At 44.7% G+C, this 20,984-nt stretch overlaps 1 protein-coding gene across 4 annotated transcripts in view; it reads right to left on the bottom strand.

Annotated features, from left to right (window-relative positions):
- Positions 1 to 19,171, bottom strand: part of FUBP3 (far upstream element binding protein 3) — a 48,282-nt gene extending 29,111 nt beyond the window's left edge. For 3 of the 4 annotated variants that reach the window (XM_036913569.2, XM_036913571.2, XM_036913570.2), the window contains exons 1-2: positions 19,014 to 19,171; positions 7,656 to 7,761 (exon numbers count right to left, since the gene is read on the bottom strand). In XM_036913569.2, coding sequence (XP_036769464.1) covers positions 7,656 to 7,761; positions 19,014 to 19,097 — 190 coding nt within the window. In that variant the 5' untranslated portion in view covers positions 19,098 to 19,171. Of the gene's footprint in view, positions 1 to 7,655; positions 7,762 to 17,246; positions 18,077 to 19,013 lie in introns of those variants that run through there. The other variant, XM_036913573.2, reaches the window with a different exon arrangement.
- Between the last annotated feature and the right edge of the window lie 1,813 nt (positions 19,172 to 20,984).

The raw sequence follows: 20,984 nt of genomic DNA, 5'->3' as shown, positions 1-20,984 counted from the left end.
TGACTGACCAGCGCCTTTCCAAGCACAGATTAAGGCCAGTACCTCTTACAGTTAGCTGCAGATTTCTGCAGTTTTCAACAGTTTTAGAAAGCTGTTCTCCCAGGGACAGGACAAAGGCTTCCTGTGTTCTAAGGCAGCAACTCTCGCCCCAGGGCCACAAAACCCGATAAGCAGCTCAGCTGAAAGTCCCTAGGCGAGTAAACAGTTGCTAATTTTGCAAATGATTTTTTTTTAAAGTCAGAGTGAATTTAAGCTCATCTCAATCCCACCCCTCTTGCTCGCAGGCTTCGATGTGTGAGTGGAAGGGACACCGCCGCAGCCGCCCAGCTGAGGTACTTGGTCTGGGTGCTTCCCCACAGGAGCCCACTCCATCCTGCGAGGGCCCTAGGGGCAGGGGCCCACACCGGCACCCTGCGGGACCCACCGGACGGCAGAGCACACCTCAGCCCTCAGACCTAGGGCCTTGCCCACGTGCACTTCACACCTGCATGCCTCCTCCGTGCCTGGCCCCAGGCCAGTCCTGGGACAGAATGGTGAGCAAGGTCATCTTTGCCCTCAAGAAGCAGGGAGTCTCATGGGGAAAGGAGAAAGCTCTGTGATGAGCACCACCCTGACCTGATCTCTAGGGAGGAGGTATCAGGAACCCTGCCAGGTCAAGTGCCTACCCACGGGGCACTGAAGCAACATGAAGAGAAGCACGTCTCGATATTTACTCACAGGACTGTGCCTATTTCATTCAATCCCGTGGTCACGGCATCGCATCTGGGGACCATGACCAGCTTTATTAAACAATGAAACAGAAAACTGAGCATATTAACGTACTGCAAGGGTATATCCTTCAGAAAGCTTTTATTTCAGTTACACATGTGTTTTAATATGTGTACTATTCTGATAGAAATAGGAGTCTTACATCGTGAGTGGTATTTAAGTTTGCAAACAAGTTGTCATAATCCTAATGATAATCTCACAAGATAGTTATTATCTCCATCTTAGAGGGGTGGAAACAAAGGCTCAGAGAGGTCAGGCACCCTGTCTTGTCAATGGGTTTCAGCCCTGGGCAAGTTTACTATGGATTCAATGAGACCGAGGAATGATAATGGAACGTTTTCGGGGTGAAAGGGTTTATACCCAACTTTATTCCCATGTTGGCAGGCCAATCACTAGAATCCCGTCCATGCAGAGCAAGTCTGCATGCAGCAAACCAGTCTCTGCCTCTGGGCCTCCCCGCCCCCGCAGCCGTCTCAGTCTGTCCTCGGCGCTGCCACCACTCCAGTCTCTGCTCTCCTGCAGCCGTGTGTCGCCCAGATGACTGGGCAGAGCTCTTTTATATAGAGTCAATAGCAATGTATTGCCCACACGTGTGTAGTGAGCTAGCCAACCAGGGCCAGGTGAGAATCCTGGCCATAGGAACCTTCACTTTATCCACACTCCCAAAGTCACCCAACAAAGGGCAGGGCTGGGATTCAAACTCAAACCTACCAGACCTTGCAGTGCATTTTCAAACATACTTATGGTGCAGGGGGCAGAGATCCGGGCTCCGTCTTCCTTCTGCACCCGACCAACACCTCCTCCAGACACCAGTCTCCTTGTCTATGTGATAAGGAGTTGAGGCTCCAGGGCCCCTTCCAGCAGTCATGTGTTCACACAGCCCTCCCTTCCCCACCCCACCCCAACTCTACACCCTGGAAATCAACTAGTCTCCTCTCCATCCCAAAGATGTAACGTAAAGAGGATCATATTGTGTATAACCTTTGGGACTGGCTTTCTTCACTCAGCACAATTCCCTGGAGATTCATCCCGGCTACTGCATGTATCAATAGTTTATCCCTTTTTATTGCTGAGTGGTAGTCCATGGGATGGATGGGCCAGCTTGTTAACCAGTTACCTGTTGATGTACACCTGGGCTGTTAGCGTTCTGGGGCTATTATGAGTAATGCTATTATGAATATCTGTGGACAGGTTTTTGTGTGAACCTAAACAAAAGATCTTTTTTCTTGGAGATAAATGCCTAGGGGTATAACTGGACTGAATAAGGTACATGATAAGATTTCTTAAGTTTTCTAGAGAGGTTGTACCATCAGATGTTACTTTTTAAAGCTCCTTGGGTGGTTCTTATACCCAGATGGGATAGAGCCCCTCTGGGTCACGTATTTCCACAAGGACTTTGAAGAACTATGAAACCCCTTTTAATCTAGGGCAAAGATTTAGATGTCAAATTAACAAGTACAAAGACTATTAACAAGTATCATATACGCACTTCAGTTGTATCTCTGCTGCAACCTGATGCTGATTTAGCTCACTTATTTTTGTGGAAAATGTCTACTATTTCTCCAGTTGGCTAAGTCAGTTGTCAAACCAATCAGTCAGATCATACTTTGCCAGGAAAGAAAAAAACCTACTTCCTTTTCCAACTTACATATACGTGTTACTATGTACCCACATGATTACCACTCGCTTCTCAGTTATAACCTTAAGATGGATGGACAGATGGATGGATGGAAGGGGAGAAGGGAACCACATGAGCTTTCGCCATGAGTTGTTCCCCGTATAAAATCACCATCAGATCCTGTTCCCTTTAATATTCTTACCAAGGCTCACATGCTGTTACCTTGGGATTCCCCATCTGGAATTTTGGACTCTCCCTTCTGAGGTGTTTGAGAATTTTATCACCCCAGGTGCCATACCGCCATAAACCAAAGAAGGGAAACGTGAAAGGGGCATGGAGGGAATAGTGCATGGCACGTCCAGCGCAGACACGATGCTCAGAGACCCATTCTAGGGACAAGGGTGCACGGGCAGAAGAACCGCCCATGCCCCCCGACCCCCTGGTAAGCCTCCACGCGCCCCAGCCGGGAGACTACTGCCGGGCAACATCCTGGAGTCACTCTTTCTGCTTTGTAAAGGGCAACTCTCCCCTGTTCCCTCCAAGCCTCGGGAGCTGAGTTTTAGTCTTAGCTCTTCATCCCTGCAGAATCCGTCATTATCAGCATTCAGGGAAACTTTCTATCAACAACCTCGGAGAGTCCTTTTTCTCTCGCTCCAAAATACGTGCAGGCCCCTGCCTGCGGTGGCGCAGGGCATCGGCAGTAAGAACCCTGGCCCTCACCTCCACCTAGCACAGGCACCTCTCAGCCCTCTTTTCTCTTTTAAAATCTCGAATCGAAAAAAAAAAAAAACTTGCCTCCTCACTGTTTTTTCTCCTTTTCTTTGCCTTCTACTCCAAGTGTTCAAACAAAACTGAGAAAGGACCACAGAAGTAGAAGTACTCAATTCCAATCTTCCTGCAAATAATTCATTTGACAGAAAACCTGAGACACTTGCTTGCCCTACAAGAACATCAGCATGAAATCAGGGAGTCTGGTACTATCTAAAAAGGGGGCACACAAATGTCAGACAGTCAGGGCCTGAGGGCCGGCTGCCTGTTTCGTAGACGCGTCCCCGCAGCCCAGCCATGCGCATCGGTTCACATCTTGGCTGTGGCCGCTCTCCGGCTCCAGTGGCAGAGGTGGTGGGTGGGATGGAGACCATATGGCCTACGAGGCTAGAAAGTTTACTATCTGGTCCTTTAAGAAAAAGCGTGCCAACCCTAAGTATAGATTAAATTTAAATTTATACCTCTAAACTACTTAGCTTCACCTATTCTCTTAAATTTGGAGCTTACTTTTCATAAAATGTTCTAAATGCTTATCACAGGATACCAGGAAGGGGAACTTAAGCATCAAGTGTTTGTTCAGCCACTATATAAGGCAGGCAGGGAAACAGGACCATCTCTGATCACAGCACGGAGGATTGAGCAGGAGGGAAACGACAGGCCCTGGTATCTGCAGAACAAAGCAGATGGTATGTGCCTCAGGAGAGGGGCGCATGAACCACTTCAGAAGTTCAGAGCAGAATGCGATTCACTGTTCCCTGGTGAGATGGGTGTGTGAAAAAGGGAGGAAAGAAGGAGAACAGGGGACCAGAGAAGACAAAGAAGCTAGTGCTGCACTTTTAAATAGACCTGAGTGGGGCACTGAAGAAAGTGAAAAGATGAGGATGAGGGCAGGTGTCCAAGAGGAAGTCCAATCAATTCCGAGACCCAGTGGCTGAATAGAAGAGGGCCAGTAATGAGCCAGGATGGGGACATATTTCAGGAAGAGCAGAGGGAAGAAACGGTGACCAGGCTGCTGCAGAATGCAGGGCAGTGGTGCGAGACTAGAAGGGCAGGCAGCAAGGGCCAGGTTAGGGTGGGCCAGACCCCTGGTTATCAGAAGCTGCCACGGCTCTCGGAGCAGAGAAATGGAACTGGTCAGACTGGCTCCAACTACAGCATAAAGAAAGAACTGAAAGAAAAAGCTGTCAAGCCGAGTGACCAGGAGAGAGACTCCCCGACTTGTAGGGTAGACCTCTGAGCCTGTTAGAAAGTGTGGGTTCCAAGACTGAAGATGCTCAGAAGTCACAATGAGCTGACCTGTGGCTGAAGGACAGTGAGATGACCGCTCTCCCCAGGTCAGGGCAGCAAGGAGGGCTCTGAGAGCTGAGGGCGAAACTCCTGTCCCCGGGCTCAGGGACCTATCTTTTCCCTTGTTCTACTATCTAGCACTTAAAAAAATCCTCCCATTCATATAATTGTTTGCAAATCTCAATGCCTCAAATAAACCCTATATTAAGGTTATTTCTGGTTGATGTGAGCTGAAGTACTTTTAAACAGTAACACCAAGTAACACCTCCAAAAACGTCTGGGGGACTGAACTTTGACCTCCTAAAGGTTAAAGAACTGGCGGCTTCACAGAGAAGTTAGAAAGTTCATATTGCTAAAGAAGTGATCTGGTGAACTGCTGTCAAAAAAACCCCAAGCCAAACCAAACAAACACAAAACTGTAAAGCCTTGGAAGTCTCCATGGCTGAGGAAAGTGCTGGAATGCCTGCTTGTTGTTCGTCTCTGCTTTTCTAAACTTTCAGCTCACAAACAGCCAGACTGTGGCCCTTAGAAAGTTGTCAAGTAAACATGAGCATCACTTTCCTTAATGGGATCCGTTTATTCACATATTTCTTCATGAGACTAGAACTGGCCCAGGGACCTTATCCAGGTCAGAAGACAACTGACAACGGCCCAGGGGGCTCCCGAGGCTGCACAGCGACTCTCAAATTCCACACTGGAGACCAACGTGTAGAAAGACAAACTGTGGCAATTCCGTTATCAGGGGATTAACTTTATCAAACTGTAATGCAAAATGTAAAAAGCCTGAGGCAAACTTCTTGTTCTTCAAATACAGTCTGTAGTTACGTAAGACAGGAGACATGGCTGATACAGAAAGTTTCTTAGTTCATTTCTACTGTAAGTAGGGTTAATACTTAGAAGGACCTAAAAGAAAAAACGTGACCATTTTCTGATTACAAGAACTCAGTCTCTCAACTGAGGACACGCAAAAAATAATGGTTCTTCTACAAGTAGAGATTTTACAGCATCTTACTACACAGATGGACAGTGACTGTGAAGGGGTATGGCGGGGGGACTTGGTGAAGGGGGGAGCCTAGTAAACATAATGTTCTTCATGTAATTGTACATTAATGATACCAAAATAAAAAAAATTTTTTTAAAAAGGTGTTATTTTAGAAAATTGGCGCAATAAATATGCTTTAGTTGCTATGCAAAAGGAAAAATAATGGTTCTTCTAAAAGAGGTGAAAATACACAACATACTAATGAAGTGGAGTTCTAAATGAGGTTCTGGACTTACTGATGATAGACTGAGCTACTACATCTCACCTGTCCCCTTGGTCTCTCTATGATTAATTTAAGTTCAGAGCCTTTCACGAATTTCTTTTAAATGGGTGTACAAAGGGAGAAAAAAGTGCAAAATGCCAGGGGTTTTCATTTGCAAATATTTGGGCATTCTTAATGCAAAGGACACTGCAAATACCTATTTGCTGTATGCATGTCTCAGAGTCAGCTGCACACACTAGGTGAAAACAAGGCTGAGAGCTGTGAAATGTATTGATTTTGATTTCTGGAAACAGTGGGCCAGACACTGTCCATTAAAGACGCATGTGCTCAGAGCCAGACAAATTAGTTTTATTTTTATATTAATGTCCCATAAGAACAGAAGCTGGGAGGAGTGAGGGGGACAAAGGGGCACAAAAATTCTGTATCATTATGTATGTTGGTCACAGGGATAGTAGTACAACATGGAGAATACAGTCAATGATTCTGTAACATCTTTATGCTGACAGATAGGAACTGCATTGGCGGAGGGGGGTGAGGATTTAATATGGGTAACTGTTGAGCCACTGTGTTGTATATTTGAAACCAATGTTAAGATTGTATATCATCGATACTTAAAAAGAACAGAAGCATAAATGCACATAACATTCATATAAAAATAAAACTAATTTGTCTGGCACTGAAAAAGTAAAAAGGTTACTTAGCATTAGAGCTTTTCACTAAGGTAAAATGCAGACAATGCCATCAGTCATATCTGGTCTAAGAAACCACTAACACGAGTCAAATACGAAAAGATCACAGTTTTCCAGTTTGGAGTAGCAGTTTAAATGGTCACCATAGTTCCAATGGCCTTGGGGAAGATTTTCTGCGTGTGTGTCATCATAACAGTTTTTTTTTTTTTAAACAGACAAGAACTTTTACACCCCAATGAGGGCTATAGCCTTAAAATCTTTACAGTGTGAAGCTATACAATTATTGCGAAAAGGCTAACATCTAAAAACAATGGTGATCTCCTCTTTCAGAATCCCCAGAGATGAGAATTATTCATGACAAGTTACATTTTTTTCCCACATACATAAAAATGTGTACTTTTCTTGGAAAAAGAGATTACACAACATACACTATTGTACGCCTTGATTTTTTCCTCTTAGTAATACACCATAGAAACGTGGACACACACACAGGGCTGAGTGCATGCAGATCGACAGAAGGGGAGAGAAGACACTGGTCCAGCCACCAAGTACATATTCATGAACCACACAGAATATTTCAGATTCTTTTTTATAGTCATACTTTGCAGGAGACAAAATCTGAGAAAGGAAATCTAAGCTCTCTGTAGAAACACCTCTGATAGTTACTCTTTGCCAAGGTGCCGGTGACAGACACCTCCAGGTGGTCTTCAATTCTTTTGGGGATGATAGGGCATATACACCAACAGAGTAACAACTGAATGAAAGAAAAATGGATGCTTCTGGAAAGAGTCTGTCATAAATGGGATTGGTGAAAAACCTGGCAAACAGACTATAGAAAGGTCACCAGCCCCATTCCCTTTCTTTGAGGTCCAGATGTAGCTGTTAACTTCTTCAGAGCTATGCACCAAACCTTAATTTTTCTTTGGAAAAATGTGAGAACTTCATTTCCCACACACATGCCAGAAGAATGAGGACACACAAGCAAAACTCCAATCGGTCGCATTACTTCCAAGCTGTCGCTCAAAGGCCAAGTCTTTACCTTAGAGCTCAGCTGAAAAGGATTCCTGTATTATCAAGGCAAATAAGAACTCAAATGCTACAGAATTGCTGAGAAAAATCACCCCAAGTACTTCCTCTCAATCATTCCTCTTCAGAGAGTGACGCTGGAGATAGCAGTTAAGGAAACGGCTGACAGACTCCAACGTCACTGGCAGGTTCACTACCTACCCCTGAAAGGCAAAGATATTTACAGCAGCTTACCTCCATCATCCACAGGCCGCTTTTGTACTCCATATCCATACACTGAGGGGTCCACTAGAGGTGCGGAATTATTCAAGTGAGGAATTGAATCAATTTTAGCAGCAATCTACAGAGAGAATCAGATTTAAATACTCAGTAACAAGTCGTGGCTCCACTCAGGGGAGAAAGACAAGAGTCCTCTTTAAAGGGTTTTTTACCCCCCATTTCTCCCCAACCTAGATTAACGTAAAAGCAGTGTCATAACAGGATATGCCCTTTTCACTGTTAACTGAGTTTTCTTTCGGCCTTAATAATAATGTCTTTAGAAATAAAATACTTCCCAAAATTTGCATTTTAAGAAAAAAAACAAACAGGCCAACAACATGAAGAACTTTGTTCAAAAGGTTTTATCACAGGAATCCCTTAAGAAACAAATTCTGCAATAATATTTAAAAGGCCATGTTTGCTCAATAGCAACCACTCTGGGAATGTATCCATCCTATCAGCTTCAGCATCTATACAGCGATGATGTTTATGAAGCTATAAAACAATAAGCTGCTCTTCATTGGAAATGTCCAAACAGCAGAGGGATGACGATCCGTCCAGATTATTTCAGAATGATTCCTGCACTGGAGTAAGTGATATAACCTCTGAAAGCTACTTTAACTTTCAATATTTATTATCAGTTAAAGAACAAAACATACCTACTAAAATGCTTTCCCCCAGAAATAAATGCTATGTAGAACTTATCTACTTTGTTCTCATTCGAAATTAAATGTGATCTTCATAATAAAGCAACTTTTATTTGATCGAAGGAACATTATGACACCTGCTCTTGATGTTCGTCACTAAGTTAAGTTTAATGAGCAGTAGTGGACCAAGGGGCAGCTAGCACAGCTGTCCACAGAGCAAACTCTTTAGTGGCAGTTCTCTGAGCTTGTCCAAGTGGGCCCAAATGTGCTTCTGGGACCAACATAAAGATAAGTTACACTGAACAAATAAACAACTAAAGACAATCAAGATACTGAAAACCCACAGCAGGATTTCAGTGTCAGGTATCCTGGGGTCAGGTCTCATTCCTTCCATTCTCCAGTTTGTGATGTTGCACAAGTCCCCTTCTTCTGCATAAAAACCCTCTGGGTTTAATACTACCTGCTTCATGGTTTTTGAGAAGATAACATACTGTGAACAGACAGGAGCTCGGTAAAACTAGAAAGCACTTCACAAATACCAGAGGTTTAAACAAGGCAATTCACCCGACATATGCTGTGTGCCTACTACATGATGAGCTCCATTCCAGGCACTGGGGTTCCTGCTGGGAACAAGGATTAGCAGGCCCCTACTCTCTCAGTCAGCAGTCTCTGGGAAGTCACAGGTACACAAGTAGCCAATAAACTGATCACTTCAGCCAGTGATCAGCATTATGCTAATAAGATGATGACATACGAGAGCGTTTAGAGTGTTCCAAGTGGGTAAGAGCCAGTTCCCCAGGACTTTAGGTCACAGTAGGGACTTGGATTTTACAGGAAGGGTGACGGGAAGCAGCTATAAGGCTGAGTGAGGTGAGTCACATGCTGATTTGTTATTAAAAGATCCTCTTGACAAGGAGAATAAATTCTAAGGGGATGAGAGCAGGAATATCATTGAGGAGATATTCTAGGCCGGGGGGTTCAGTAAACTTGGTAAATAAAGTTTTTTAGAACATAGCCACATCGATTTGTTTTTGCTGAGGAACTGCACTGACCATATGGTGTGTAATGCTCATATATGTTATTTACTATCTGGATCTTGAAGTCTGCCGATCCGTGTCTAGGCTAGATATGATGGCAGCCTGAACAGGTACTTGTTTAAAGACATTAAGTTAATAATTACAATACTAAGACTGCTGACAGAAACTCCCAAGTCTCAGGGCAAGAGGCCATTTGCTGTGACACAAAATACTGTATCAATCCTACCTCACAGTGTTCTACCACCGACGTGCAATCTTGCTCTCTGTATTTGTTTTGGATAAGCTTGAGGAGGTTAGCTACTTACTTAAGATGCAAAAGTGACCTTTAAGGACTCAGCTGGTAAAGCAGGTGGATTAAAAGGTGAGAACACTGCTGTGGCTTGTGCCCCACAGAGGCCCGTTCACTTGTCACACCTAAGCAGTAAATGGCTGATGTGGGGGTTTTCAAGATTATTGGCTGCGCTGTTTTTAGAAGATGGACCTAAATGTTCCCAGCAGTGAAGATGACCCCAAAACACAAAAGAAAGAGGCTAAGATTATCAATGGAGTCCCCCAACCGCATGCTTCTCAAGTCACTCTCTAAGACAGGACTGCAAACATTAGCTCTATACATCAGCCACTTGCCCTGTTCCCTTCTGGCTGACGACTGGCGCTTGGCTTCCAGATCTTTTTCCTTCCTTCCAAACTAGCTAAAATGTTATTCCTGAGTCCTTGGTCTTTCTTGTAATTTACATAGTATGTTTCATGTTGGTGCAGTGCCTTTTTTTTTCCTAAAAGATATGCTAAAAGTGTTACAGTAGTTTCCTGTTCCTAAATAAGCATGCTTCTAAAATGTGGCTGAGGCTTTCAGATTTGTTCTTAAGCCATGTTTGCTTCAGTTATCTATAATTTGGGAAATTTCCACTAAAAGAGAAGCAGTACAGAATACTGGTTAAGCGTGTAGCTCTGAAGTCAATAGACTACATATGAACCCTGGGTAAACAAATGTCAGATATGAGTTTAACGTTGTAATCTACAATTACATAACTCATCGATACTACATTGTACAGTATAATATACTGTGAAGAAAGTGTATTCCTTTACTCATACAAGGGCAACCTTGTTTCAAGAAATGATTTTAAATGTCTACTAAAATGGTAAGAGCTAAAATACAGTCAGTGCTTACTATGTGTTAGGCACTCTTAAGAGCATTTTAAATATGCTATCTCATTTATTTCTCTTGATGATTCTCTAGGAGACTGGTATTATTATTTTCATTTTAAGACAAGGAAAAGTGATGCTCAGAGAAGCTGAGTGACCTGCCCAAAGCCCCATATCCTGTAAGTGGCAGGAGCAGTGCTCAAGCCCAGGCTCACCTGGATCCAGTCTATGCTGTCAACCACAGCACCAGGCTACCTCCCTTTCCTCCACCTAATACTTCCCGAAACACTTTACCAGCGATTGCCAGTGCAGAGAGTTCAAGCAATTCCTCAGATTATAACTGATCATTCGGAACAGTAGCTGCTTAAGGTAAGTGAGGTCCATTTTCAGTGAATCATGGTGTTAGCCAGAAAATGAGTCACTGAAGCCAGGATGCTCCTGCAAACCAAGGCCACTCCCGTCCTTATCTGAGGACCTGAGGGGACTCTGCTACAGATTTCCTCCCACTTGATTTCCTTTTCCCCTTTTTGGGGGGAGGTGGGGAGGAGAATGGCTTTTCTCTCTACCTGTGCTATTTTAAGCATACTAATAGATGAAATATACATCGGCGTCACAAACATCTATCCCCCACTGCCAGCAGTTAGTGGAAATGAGGAGGGGAGCACTAGCCCAGGAATCAGTCTGGAGTTTTCTGGCCAGCTCTTCCAGGGTGTCTGGGCAAGACCTTCGGAGGCCCTGCTCTCTGGGGTACTCGCCTGTAAAATGCAGGGGTGGACTAAGCCAATGTTCTCCAGAGGAGACAAAAGGCAAATTTGGGAAGTGCATGAACATCTGTGTGTGTGCATGCATGTGCACCACTGTGTATGTATGTGTGTGTGTGACACACACGTTCTTAGTTACCTTCCATGTATGGCAACATTTTTCACTTATGATAATGATTGTTTCCTTTTAAAGTTACTTATATCTAAATTTAAAAATGATTTTAAAATATTAATAGAATATTGAGGGTTCACTAAGACAAAAATCATCAAGGTGGTACACAAATCGCTGAAGTTAGGAAACATGGCAGTTACTTATTCCCAGTGCACATTTCCATGACTAAAATTCTGATGACAGGTTTCATTAAAAAGTAGTTCATTTTGTAGTATAAATCGAAATAGGAAACCGTGAAGATCTCCACAACTTCACACTTACGACATTATACTAAATGGATACAGGCAAAGCTGCCCGAATGCAAGTCAGCCACATACTGGGTCCATGCTGTTAAATACAGCTCTAGGTGGTTTCACATGGACCCAACAAGCAGTGGTGAAAGCTCACACCACCACCCTGGGAGAACCCCAACTTGCCTCCCAGGGACCCAGAGCGGCCCTGCCTGGGCCCTGGAGGGTACAGGGCTGGATGCAAGTCTCTGCTCTCTAAGCAGGAAGAAACTGTGTGGCCAGAGCAGGGGAGCGAGGGACTAAGAGCATGTTCCCAGGGGGCGTGGTGCTCAGGAGCCACTTCTGGTGCTGCATCCCACCACCTAAAAGGTCACAATGACAATAGGAGTGTATCGGGCTTACTAAGTGCTTGATAGTGTCCTCATTTTTATAAAGTAGCCACTGTTCTCATTACTGTGGGCCTGGAACTGTATCCATGGGGATAATGAAATAACAATGTAAAGCATGGAGAACAATGGCCACATGGTAAGGAACAAGAAATGTTCACTATTTTAACCTATTATTGAACAGTAATAATACAGCAAAGTACATGGGTCATTAAGCTTCTAGCTCATGGAATTTTCCATACTAAAATGCCTGTGTAACTAGCATCCAGAGAAAGAAACAGACTATTACCTGTACCCCCAGACGCCTGCCTCATGGCCCCTTCAGTCACTACCCACCTCCACCTCCCAAGGGTAACCTCCTAACTTCTAATATTAGCTAACATTTAAAAAAAAACTGATTACTATCATCAATGATCTCCATTTCACAGATGAGGAAATTGAGGCTTAAATAAGTTAGAAAACTTGTCTAGTCACTAAGCTAGTAAGTGGTGGAATCATAACTTGAACTCATCTGTCTGAATCCAGTCTTAATAACCACTTCACTCTACAGCACTACGCACAGGGGTTTCACTGCAAGGCCCCCAGTGGAGGCCTGAAACTGCAGATAGTACCAAACCCCCAACACAGTCCGTTTTCCCCTACACATACACGCCTACAATACAGCTTAACTTACACACGAGGCACAGCAAGAGGTCACCAACAACAACAAAGAGCAAGTGTAACAGTACCCTGCGTTAAAAGCCACGTTAGTGTGGGCTCTCTCGTGCTCATGGAATACCGCGCTGTTCCACACTCACCCTTCTGTGATGATGGGGATGATAAAAGACCGTAGTGGTGAGAGGACATGAGGGGAATGGCGTGGGTGCTCTGACATAGCACGAGGCTACTACTGACCTTCTGATGATCATCTGCTTGTGCGGCTGACTGCGGGTAACTGAAACCGCAGAAAGGGGCCTACTGTACAGCCCCTGGGGATTTTGTGACCATCAAATGAGAGAACATATATGAAAAGTCCTTGCCTGGCACCCAGCACAATGTGGGCTCAATGAACAGTAGCTATTGTTGTCATTAGAGATGGGGCCCTGGCTGATTCTGCCCTATTTACTGGCATTAACCAACACAAGGAATTCTATAAACCAATCGAATAAGACACAGCTTTTCTTGGTAACTTTCCCAACAACTTCATGCCACCCACCTTTGGGGAGAATGACGTTTGTTTCTCTCACAAAGCACCTCTAAATAGTGTAACCTCACTGAGAAAGTTATTGGCTGTCCTGTCTCTTCACCATAGGGAGTTATCTAAAGAGTGGACCTATCTCGATCACCTTGGTGCCCCAAGGACAAAGGTCCCTTAACTGAGCTCCTAGGTTTAGCTTTAGAGAATTCATGAGCCTCCTGAAATTACACACAAAACTATTCATGTATTTCTGAAGAGAGGTTCAGTTTCAAGGGTCTTAAAAAGGTTTAGGTTCCAAAAAAAGTTCAAGAACTTCCCTAATACGTAGCAAAGTCACACAGAAGGTCCTCATTAAACATTTGCTAAATCTAAAGTGGGTGTGAAGAAGACCTTTCCGTGGGCAAAATGCTAAGATGACCAGCTGCGGCTCCAAGCTGAAATACCGTTCTAACTGGGACCTCCCACCGAAGGCCCTAAAGATGAAACAGCCATTAATTTTCTCCCCTACGTTCCATCTAATTTCACTAGCATCCCTTCGATGCTGTTCAAAGATTCTGCTGATATCTCACTGAGATGGAAAACTACCCAACTACCTCTGCGAAGGAACCAAGCCCTTCTTAGAATGCAAAGGACATGGTCCAAGAACTACTGCATATAATAACTGTGTATCTCTCAGAAAACTGCTTTATTTCTCCTTGGCTCATTGTTTTCAAATGTAAAATGAGAATTATAAATCCCTATTCTGACCTGTTTCAACCTGGTTGTTGTGAAGATCTAATGCCACAAGACACAACCAGCTGCGAACTTGTCTTACTTCTCTCTGCACTAGTCCAGCATCCAGCAGGAGGCCCTGGCCTCAGCAGGTCCTCAAATAATGGCAAAGTAATCTGGATCACACATCATTAATTCCATTAACATGCCTCAGCCTTGGAGTGATTTGTTACCATTAGGTGTTGGGATGGAAGTGTATTCATGCCCCCAGTAGTAGTATTACTGGTTACTCCTTCCCAAGTGACTTTACAGCAAAACTCCAAATGTAAAACATTTTCAAGAGGGACGATTCTTAACAGAGTAAAAGGATTGCACAGAAAAGGTGGGAAGAGGGGAGTATGAACACTCACTCACTATAACATATTAGAAACCAAAAGAACCCAAATAACATGGTCAAACTTATTTTCTGAATCCAGCCAGATGACATGTCTGAATGTTCATAGGCTCGAAGGGACCATTGAGATGATTTATCTCAATATTTCCTGAAGTCTGAGCCACAGAATGTGATTTGGTTTTATGAAGTGACCTAACTCAAGGATATTTACAATGCATATCATATATGACTTAATGCACATAAGCATATTAAAGGCTCTGAGAAGTCCTGCAGTAAAGAAACCCATTCACCTGAAGTGTATCTGTGGGCCCTCTTCCACAGAAGATCTACTAAGAGCCTGTAGACCATGGTGGGAAAAGCCAAACTAACCCAGTGTCATGCAGCCACTTGCAGGAGATTCAGATCTCCTAACGCTCCTTACAGAGTTCTTTCTATTAGAAATTCCAAATAAAAACCAGAGATGATGGGGCTCACAATCTGGAAAAGGACGAAGAAAAAGCTGCTAACGAGGCATCCTAATGGGTGGTGTAAAACAATAGCAAAGTGGTGGGGACAGAGGCAACCTGGAGAGTCAGTGGCCCCAGCAAGGGGGCAAAGCTGCTTCTCCGTTCTTGCCAAATACTGCCATTGCAGACCTGGGAGTGGTGTGGCCAGATCTTTTCTTGAGAGGCTACGAATTTCCATTTTTATGTGAAATCATTCTAGTTTCTAAGTGTTGGCACTATGGGGGTCAAACAAAGCACAACTGCAAGCCCCCCTGTGAGCCTGTGGCAGACCACAGGCCACCAGTTTTAAGAACACTGGTCTGAGCAAATCTGTAGCTACAAAATAACTGGGACCGAAGAAACCAAAGTCTGATGATACACATGGCCTATAAGATTTTAAAAGAAAGATTAAGTCTTAGCTTAAAATGAGAAAAACCAAAGAGGCACACAGTGGAACACATTGTTCATTTACCTACTTTTCAGTACCAAATATGGAGCTCAGCACTTCCATTAAGGTGTGGTGACCCCAATGGGCTCAGTCAAATCACCAAAACCTTTAACAAGGACACGCTCTTTGCAGGGTACTCCACTGGGTACTGTCAAAGCAAAGATACAGGAGCGACCCATAGGTTTTTGGCAGACGCTGGTTTTGAAGTGTTTGAGAAAGGTACAATGAATGTACATGCAGAAGTCAGTCCCTTGTGATGACTTGGGCTACTCAACCAGTGGGCCTATGAGCTAGCCTCAGTGGAGCAAACGTAAATCTACTGAGCATTCAGCACACCTGACTCTGTAATGGGTCAGAAACATCATATAATTAAGTAAACCAAGGCAGTATCTCCCAGGGAGTACCCAATACCAATGACTTTTCCTTCTAGTGGTGGCTGCACATTCTTTTAAAGGAAGTTTAGTGTTTGTATACAGCATACATACCAAATCATCTGCTCAGGCTCAAAGTGTTAAACAGCAGCACGGGGGCATTTTCTGGAGGACTATGTAATTTATGAGGCCCCACAACAGCAACCTTTCCAAAAAAAGTGCCATTAAAGAATAGGTTCAAGGCCTAACAATCTCTCAAAAGGTTACCTTCTATCAATTCTACAATGGGTTGGCCACAATCATTTGGGTGCAGAATGACCATGACACCCATCTCCATGAGGCACCCATCACACTGCATCTATGTGGATGGAATACTCTGGAGTTATGTGATATGGAGGCACTGACTGGGTCTAGATCAAAAAAGGAACTTAAGAGTCCTAAAAAGCATCGGCAGTTTGGCAAGAGGAACATCTTCTATTTAGGTGATGACTGGCAGTCAGCCGGTCCAGCCTGTGAAAGGCTGCTGGGACTCTGTAATAGGCTGTGGTGCCAATGTCCTGTTAACACACAAACTCATGCACTAACTAACGGATGCTACTAAAGGACCAGCAATTGGCTTTCTGGAATATTTTAATTTTTTTAGAAAATAACTAAGCAAAACAGATTTGTATCTACTTATCCAGCATCTCCATGGGGTCCCCTTGTAACCTAGATGGACAGGGCAGAGATGCAGCACAGTCACAGAACAGGATGACCTATTTGAGTCCACATCCCACTCTTAAGTGGGAAGGAGCCTGCCTTCTCTAAACAAGTTTAAGAAACAGTGTACCTCTGCTTATCTGCCAATGACTTGGGGAAACTGGGCATGATTTTTTTATACTACCCAGCAGTTTTAGATTTTCGTCAGTGGGACTCAATCAGACCACATTTCTACACTGGTACTTGCCTCCAGAATGGCTGTACGACCTATTTGGCCAAAGACTATTAATATTAAGTCCTTGGGACTTCACACTGCTGGGGAAATTTTTTTAATTTATGTGACTCTAGAGGAGAGACTCCCTTTCAATCTAGGAAACAATGCTCAGTGTGAACTAAAAGCAACAACTGGTTCCCATTGTTGGAAAAAGAGCCCAAAAGATATACAAGGAGACCTCAAGATGCCAGGAGGGAGGCTTAGTGGATGAGGTGCTGGATTCCACATACTGGACTTAATACAAACTGCAGGTTAAAATCCCTGCAGGGTCAACGCAGACTCTCTTATGATCTTCTAGATAACAGCTTAGTGCTCCCTGACAAACATGAGGATCTGACAGACTGCCACGAGTGTTTACAAGGACACAGAGGAGGGGGGGAAGCTTTGCAATCATTTAAGAAAGAAGTATACTTCATCTTTTATTTCCAGTTACTGGGAGGAAAATCACATCTCTGCAACACGCTGTGTTTATAATGGAGAAGTAGAACCATCACCATCCAGATGCCCAAGTAATACAAGAGCCTTTGAGGTAAGCTTTATGATATGCATACAGTATTTCAGATTTCTAACATTCCATTTTTGCCCAATGCAAATCTATATATGTATATAAAAAAAACCTAAAATTACCCACAAACCTGTTTTCCTTAGTTTTTAAAGGCCATCAAATCCTTGGAGATAGTATCGCCCTCCAGCTGTTAACATTCAGAAGTAATACTCTTACAGCACTGTCTCCATTGGGCTTATAACTCTCCAGTCAATGGCGCATTTCAGAGCTGGGAACATTTCCAGTGAAGTTTTCTCTGCTAGCAGTAAACACCATTGCTTCAACAATCCACATTAGTTCAGCATTTAACAGAGGGTCTCTCTCCCTCTTGAGCAGGTTGTCCAAGAATACGAGTTCAACCAGTGGCTCAAGAGAAGCAGAAAGTCTTCTCAATGGTTCAAAATTCATTTTATGTTCAACTACAGGCCTTTTGCAAACTGAGGATCTGAGCTCTTTAGGACAGTGACTATACTTCTTCCTGGATACAGAAGGCCAACAAGATGATTGTCACACATCAGGACTGAGTCAAAGCCATTACACATTAGTAGCCAGTGAGAAACAAGGTTCAGGACCCTGTACTGTAGAGGAGAGCAGTGTAACACGCCGGCAAGCAGAGTGGTGGAAGGGGAGCAGGACGGCGTGTTCATCCATTACAGCCACTGGTTGGCTCTGAAGTCTAAGTAAGATGGATACTCACTACTGCACTGGTTGGTGCCTAGGCACTAAGTAACAAGTCATCAGAAAAAATTTTAGGTGGAACCACAGGTTTGGAAAGTTCTGGGATCCAATATAATGTCTATAGGAGCATCAGTATTAACATGAAAAGTCAGTATCTGGGAAACAGGTAGGGTTCCCTCCCCTGGAATACTGGAAAGAGATGTAAAGACCATATCTTCAAGCGACCAACTGGAGACCTTCTTCTAACACAATGAGTCAGTCCTGTGGCTTTCTGTTAGAAATCAAGCAGTGATTAGTTACAGCCCAACTTTTAACGTATCAGTTAGTACGCCTACAATTAAACAGGAAGAGATGATGAATATAGGCACTCAGCAGAAGTAGTTTAAGTGTTAAAGCTAACTAATCAATACGTTTCATACACAATACAAGGACATATTTCTAAGCACCATGCCAGAAGCCAGAGTATTTCTGGCAGGTCCCATATTTAGTCTCCAGGGAAGCTTGCAACCTTTTAAAAATCAGTTTATTTAACTCTGACAAAAATGCACGACAGTGTCAGAGGGTAAAGTTTCAGTGTTGCAATGAGTCCATACACAATCTTCCCGTGAGAGAAGAAAGTAATGCCACAAGGAATTTGCACGTCTTGTGGACCACCCACACCTATTTTAACATCTTCCTCTCTCCCTTTTCAAGAGCACCCTCAAAAGTAAAATACCCTCAAATTTCTCCCACCCCACTCTTGGAATATAAAAGTCCGAAGAACATGTTTTCCAGGTTTTAAGATGCTACTGGGCCTGAGACTGCCGCCTTCTGTCTGCACCCGGGTCCCCACCGTGAGCTCTCCAGCCTCCTCCCCTCGCGAACCTCAGAACCTCACGCTGGATGCCTTGCGGATCAAGCCCGGCCGCGGGGGCGCGACGGGGACAGGCATCCTGAGTAAATACTTTACCATCGGCTGCAGGCACCTGGGAGACCCGCCCGGCAGGCTGGGCCGGGGCCTCGCGGTGGCGCCTCATCCCTCGGCTCCTCCCGGCTGCAGAAGGCTCAAGGAACCGCCGACTCTGGCTGAGACCTCAGCCCAGACTGCCTCCCACCCCAGGCCCGACATCCTCCTGCCCATCAGGCCCGGCCCGACCCCACCTCGGGCTCCCATACTCCCGCCAGCCGGCTGCGTCCATACCTGCCGGACCCGGTGCAAGGCGTCCACGAAGCCCTCGGCCTTCATCCCCACCGGAGCACTCTGCCCCTGCACCAGCTCCGCCATTACCGCCCCCGCCGCCGCCGCCTCCGCCGCCACCGCCGCCGCCGCTCCACTCCCCAGTCCGGCCTCCCACTCCGCTTGAGGACCCGTAGCCGGAAAGGGAAAGTCGCCCCACTTCCGGCGGAAGGGAAGCCGGGACTCTCGACACGAGAGGAGCCGCGTCGGCTGCGGCCAGGCAAGGGCACGTGACCCCGGCCTGGCCGGAAGTGGGAGCGGGGCTGCGGCACGATCCCTGCGCGCGAGGCCGCCGTCCATCCTCCAGGCACAGATTGCAGCCGACCCCGCCATTCCCAAGGGTGGTTTGGTCCAGGGCCGCCAATGAAGTAGTGACAGCTCGGATGTGGCCTGAGGTGTCTGGCAGCTCGGCGTTTAGAAACCCAGAGAGGAGTGACGTGGCTTTCCCAGTGACTGCACCCCAGCAGTCATTGTTCACTAAAAGCCTGACCCTAACAGCCCTTCCCAGGAATGGCCATTGGTTAATACTGGGATTGGCCATTTTGCAGTGGCATCTTGAAGACCCAGAGGGAGGCTAGAAGGCCAGGGACAGCACCACAAAGTGTCAGTGCCCCACATTTGCAGGGAGTCCAGGCTCGAGTTCTTGCACCTTGATTAGTTTGCACGAGGATGGGCTAAGGCAACAGATCAGGAAGGACGCTCCCACTGGAAAGCCTGCATGATGTCTTCTTAACACATTTTCCTCACGAACTCTGGGACTCTCAGGAAGCAGGAAATACCATGGGCCCATTATTGCCCTCTATGCCTGCTGAGTCAAAACCGTACTGCAAGAGTGCTTGGAATGCTTCAGTAACTGTGTTAAAATGGTACAAACTAGGAATAAATATTTCAAAGCAAGGGAAGGAATCTTAATGCCGGAACACATGTAAACCTTTGAAGTGGATCTTAACAATTGAGCAAACAAAACAGAAACAAGGCATAGGGCCTTTTGCACACACCTTGTTAGTGGCTGATCCAAATCGGAGTGCCCATCTGTGGATTAACAAGATTGCCCTCATGATTAATATTTCCCAGGCCCTGTGGTGCCAAGGAGTTGGGACTCGGTGAGTCATGTTGTCAAGCATTTTTTGCCCATCTTGAAGTGATGAAAAATGCTGAGCACTAAAAAAAGGAAATAAATCCAACGTGACTTCTATTAGTGATTCCTTGTGTCAGCAGCTAAGAGAGCTTTGGGTTTTAGAAAGAAATACGAAGAATAGCTGGCCAGTACTCAAAGAGCAGATCTTCATTTGCTAATGCCTTTTCTACTAGACGGTGAGCTCCTTTAAAGTAGAAACCAAGTCTTATTTTTTTCTGTATTCCTAGAATTTGGCACATAGTAAGTGTGAAGGCAACTTACTTTGAGTCAAATAATGCCAAATTGGAATAATTCCTAGATTATGGTAAAATAAAGTTGGAAAAATTTCAAACAAAATATTTCAACCCACATAGGAAAGCTCATAGTTGGCTGTGTTGCTATTACTATGAAGTGCTCTCATGAGGCAGAACCGACACATGCCATCACATCTGTCTGTGGCCCAGCCTGGGCCTTGAATGTTTTAACTCTGGCATGTTTGTAAAAATCAGGGATATAGCATCAACCTTCAGAAATGGGGATGGTTCTACTGACCTAATTATTAGTGACAAGTTGTGTTCTGAATATATTAAAAATTTCAGCTGGCTTTCCCTAGGAGTATAAATAGTGAAAACAGTATCATTAGCCTAAATATAGGGCTTTGTAATTCCTTCATCCCACCCATCCCTAGTTCTCCAGCCTTCCTTCTTCTGTCACCCCACCCACAGACAACCACCAATCTGCTTTGTCACTACAGATTAATGTTTTCTACAGTTTTGTGTAAATGAAAGTATACAGTATGTCTGGAAAATCATACTCTT

The sequence above is a fragment of the Manis pentadactyla genome, chromosome 3, assembly GCF_030020395.1.
Source record: "Manis pentadactyla isolate mManPen7 chromosome 3, mManPen7.hap1, whole genome shotgun sequence".
Classification (NCBI taxonomy): Eukaryota; Metazoa; Chordata; class Mammalia; order Pholidota; family Manidae; genus Manis; species Manis pentadactyla.
The sequence above is the reverse complement of the archived record's forward strand: the minus strand, read 5'-3'. Positions and strand labels throughout refer to the sequence as shown.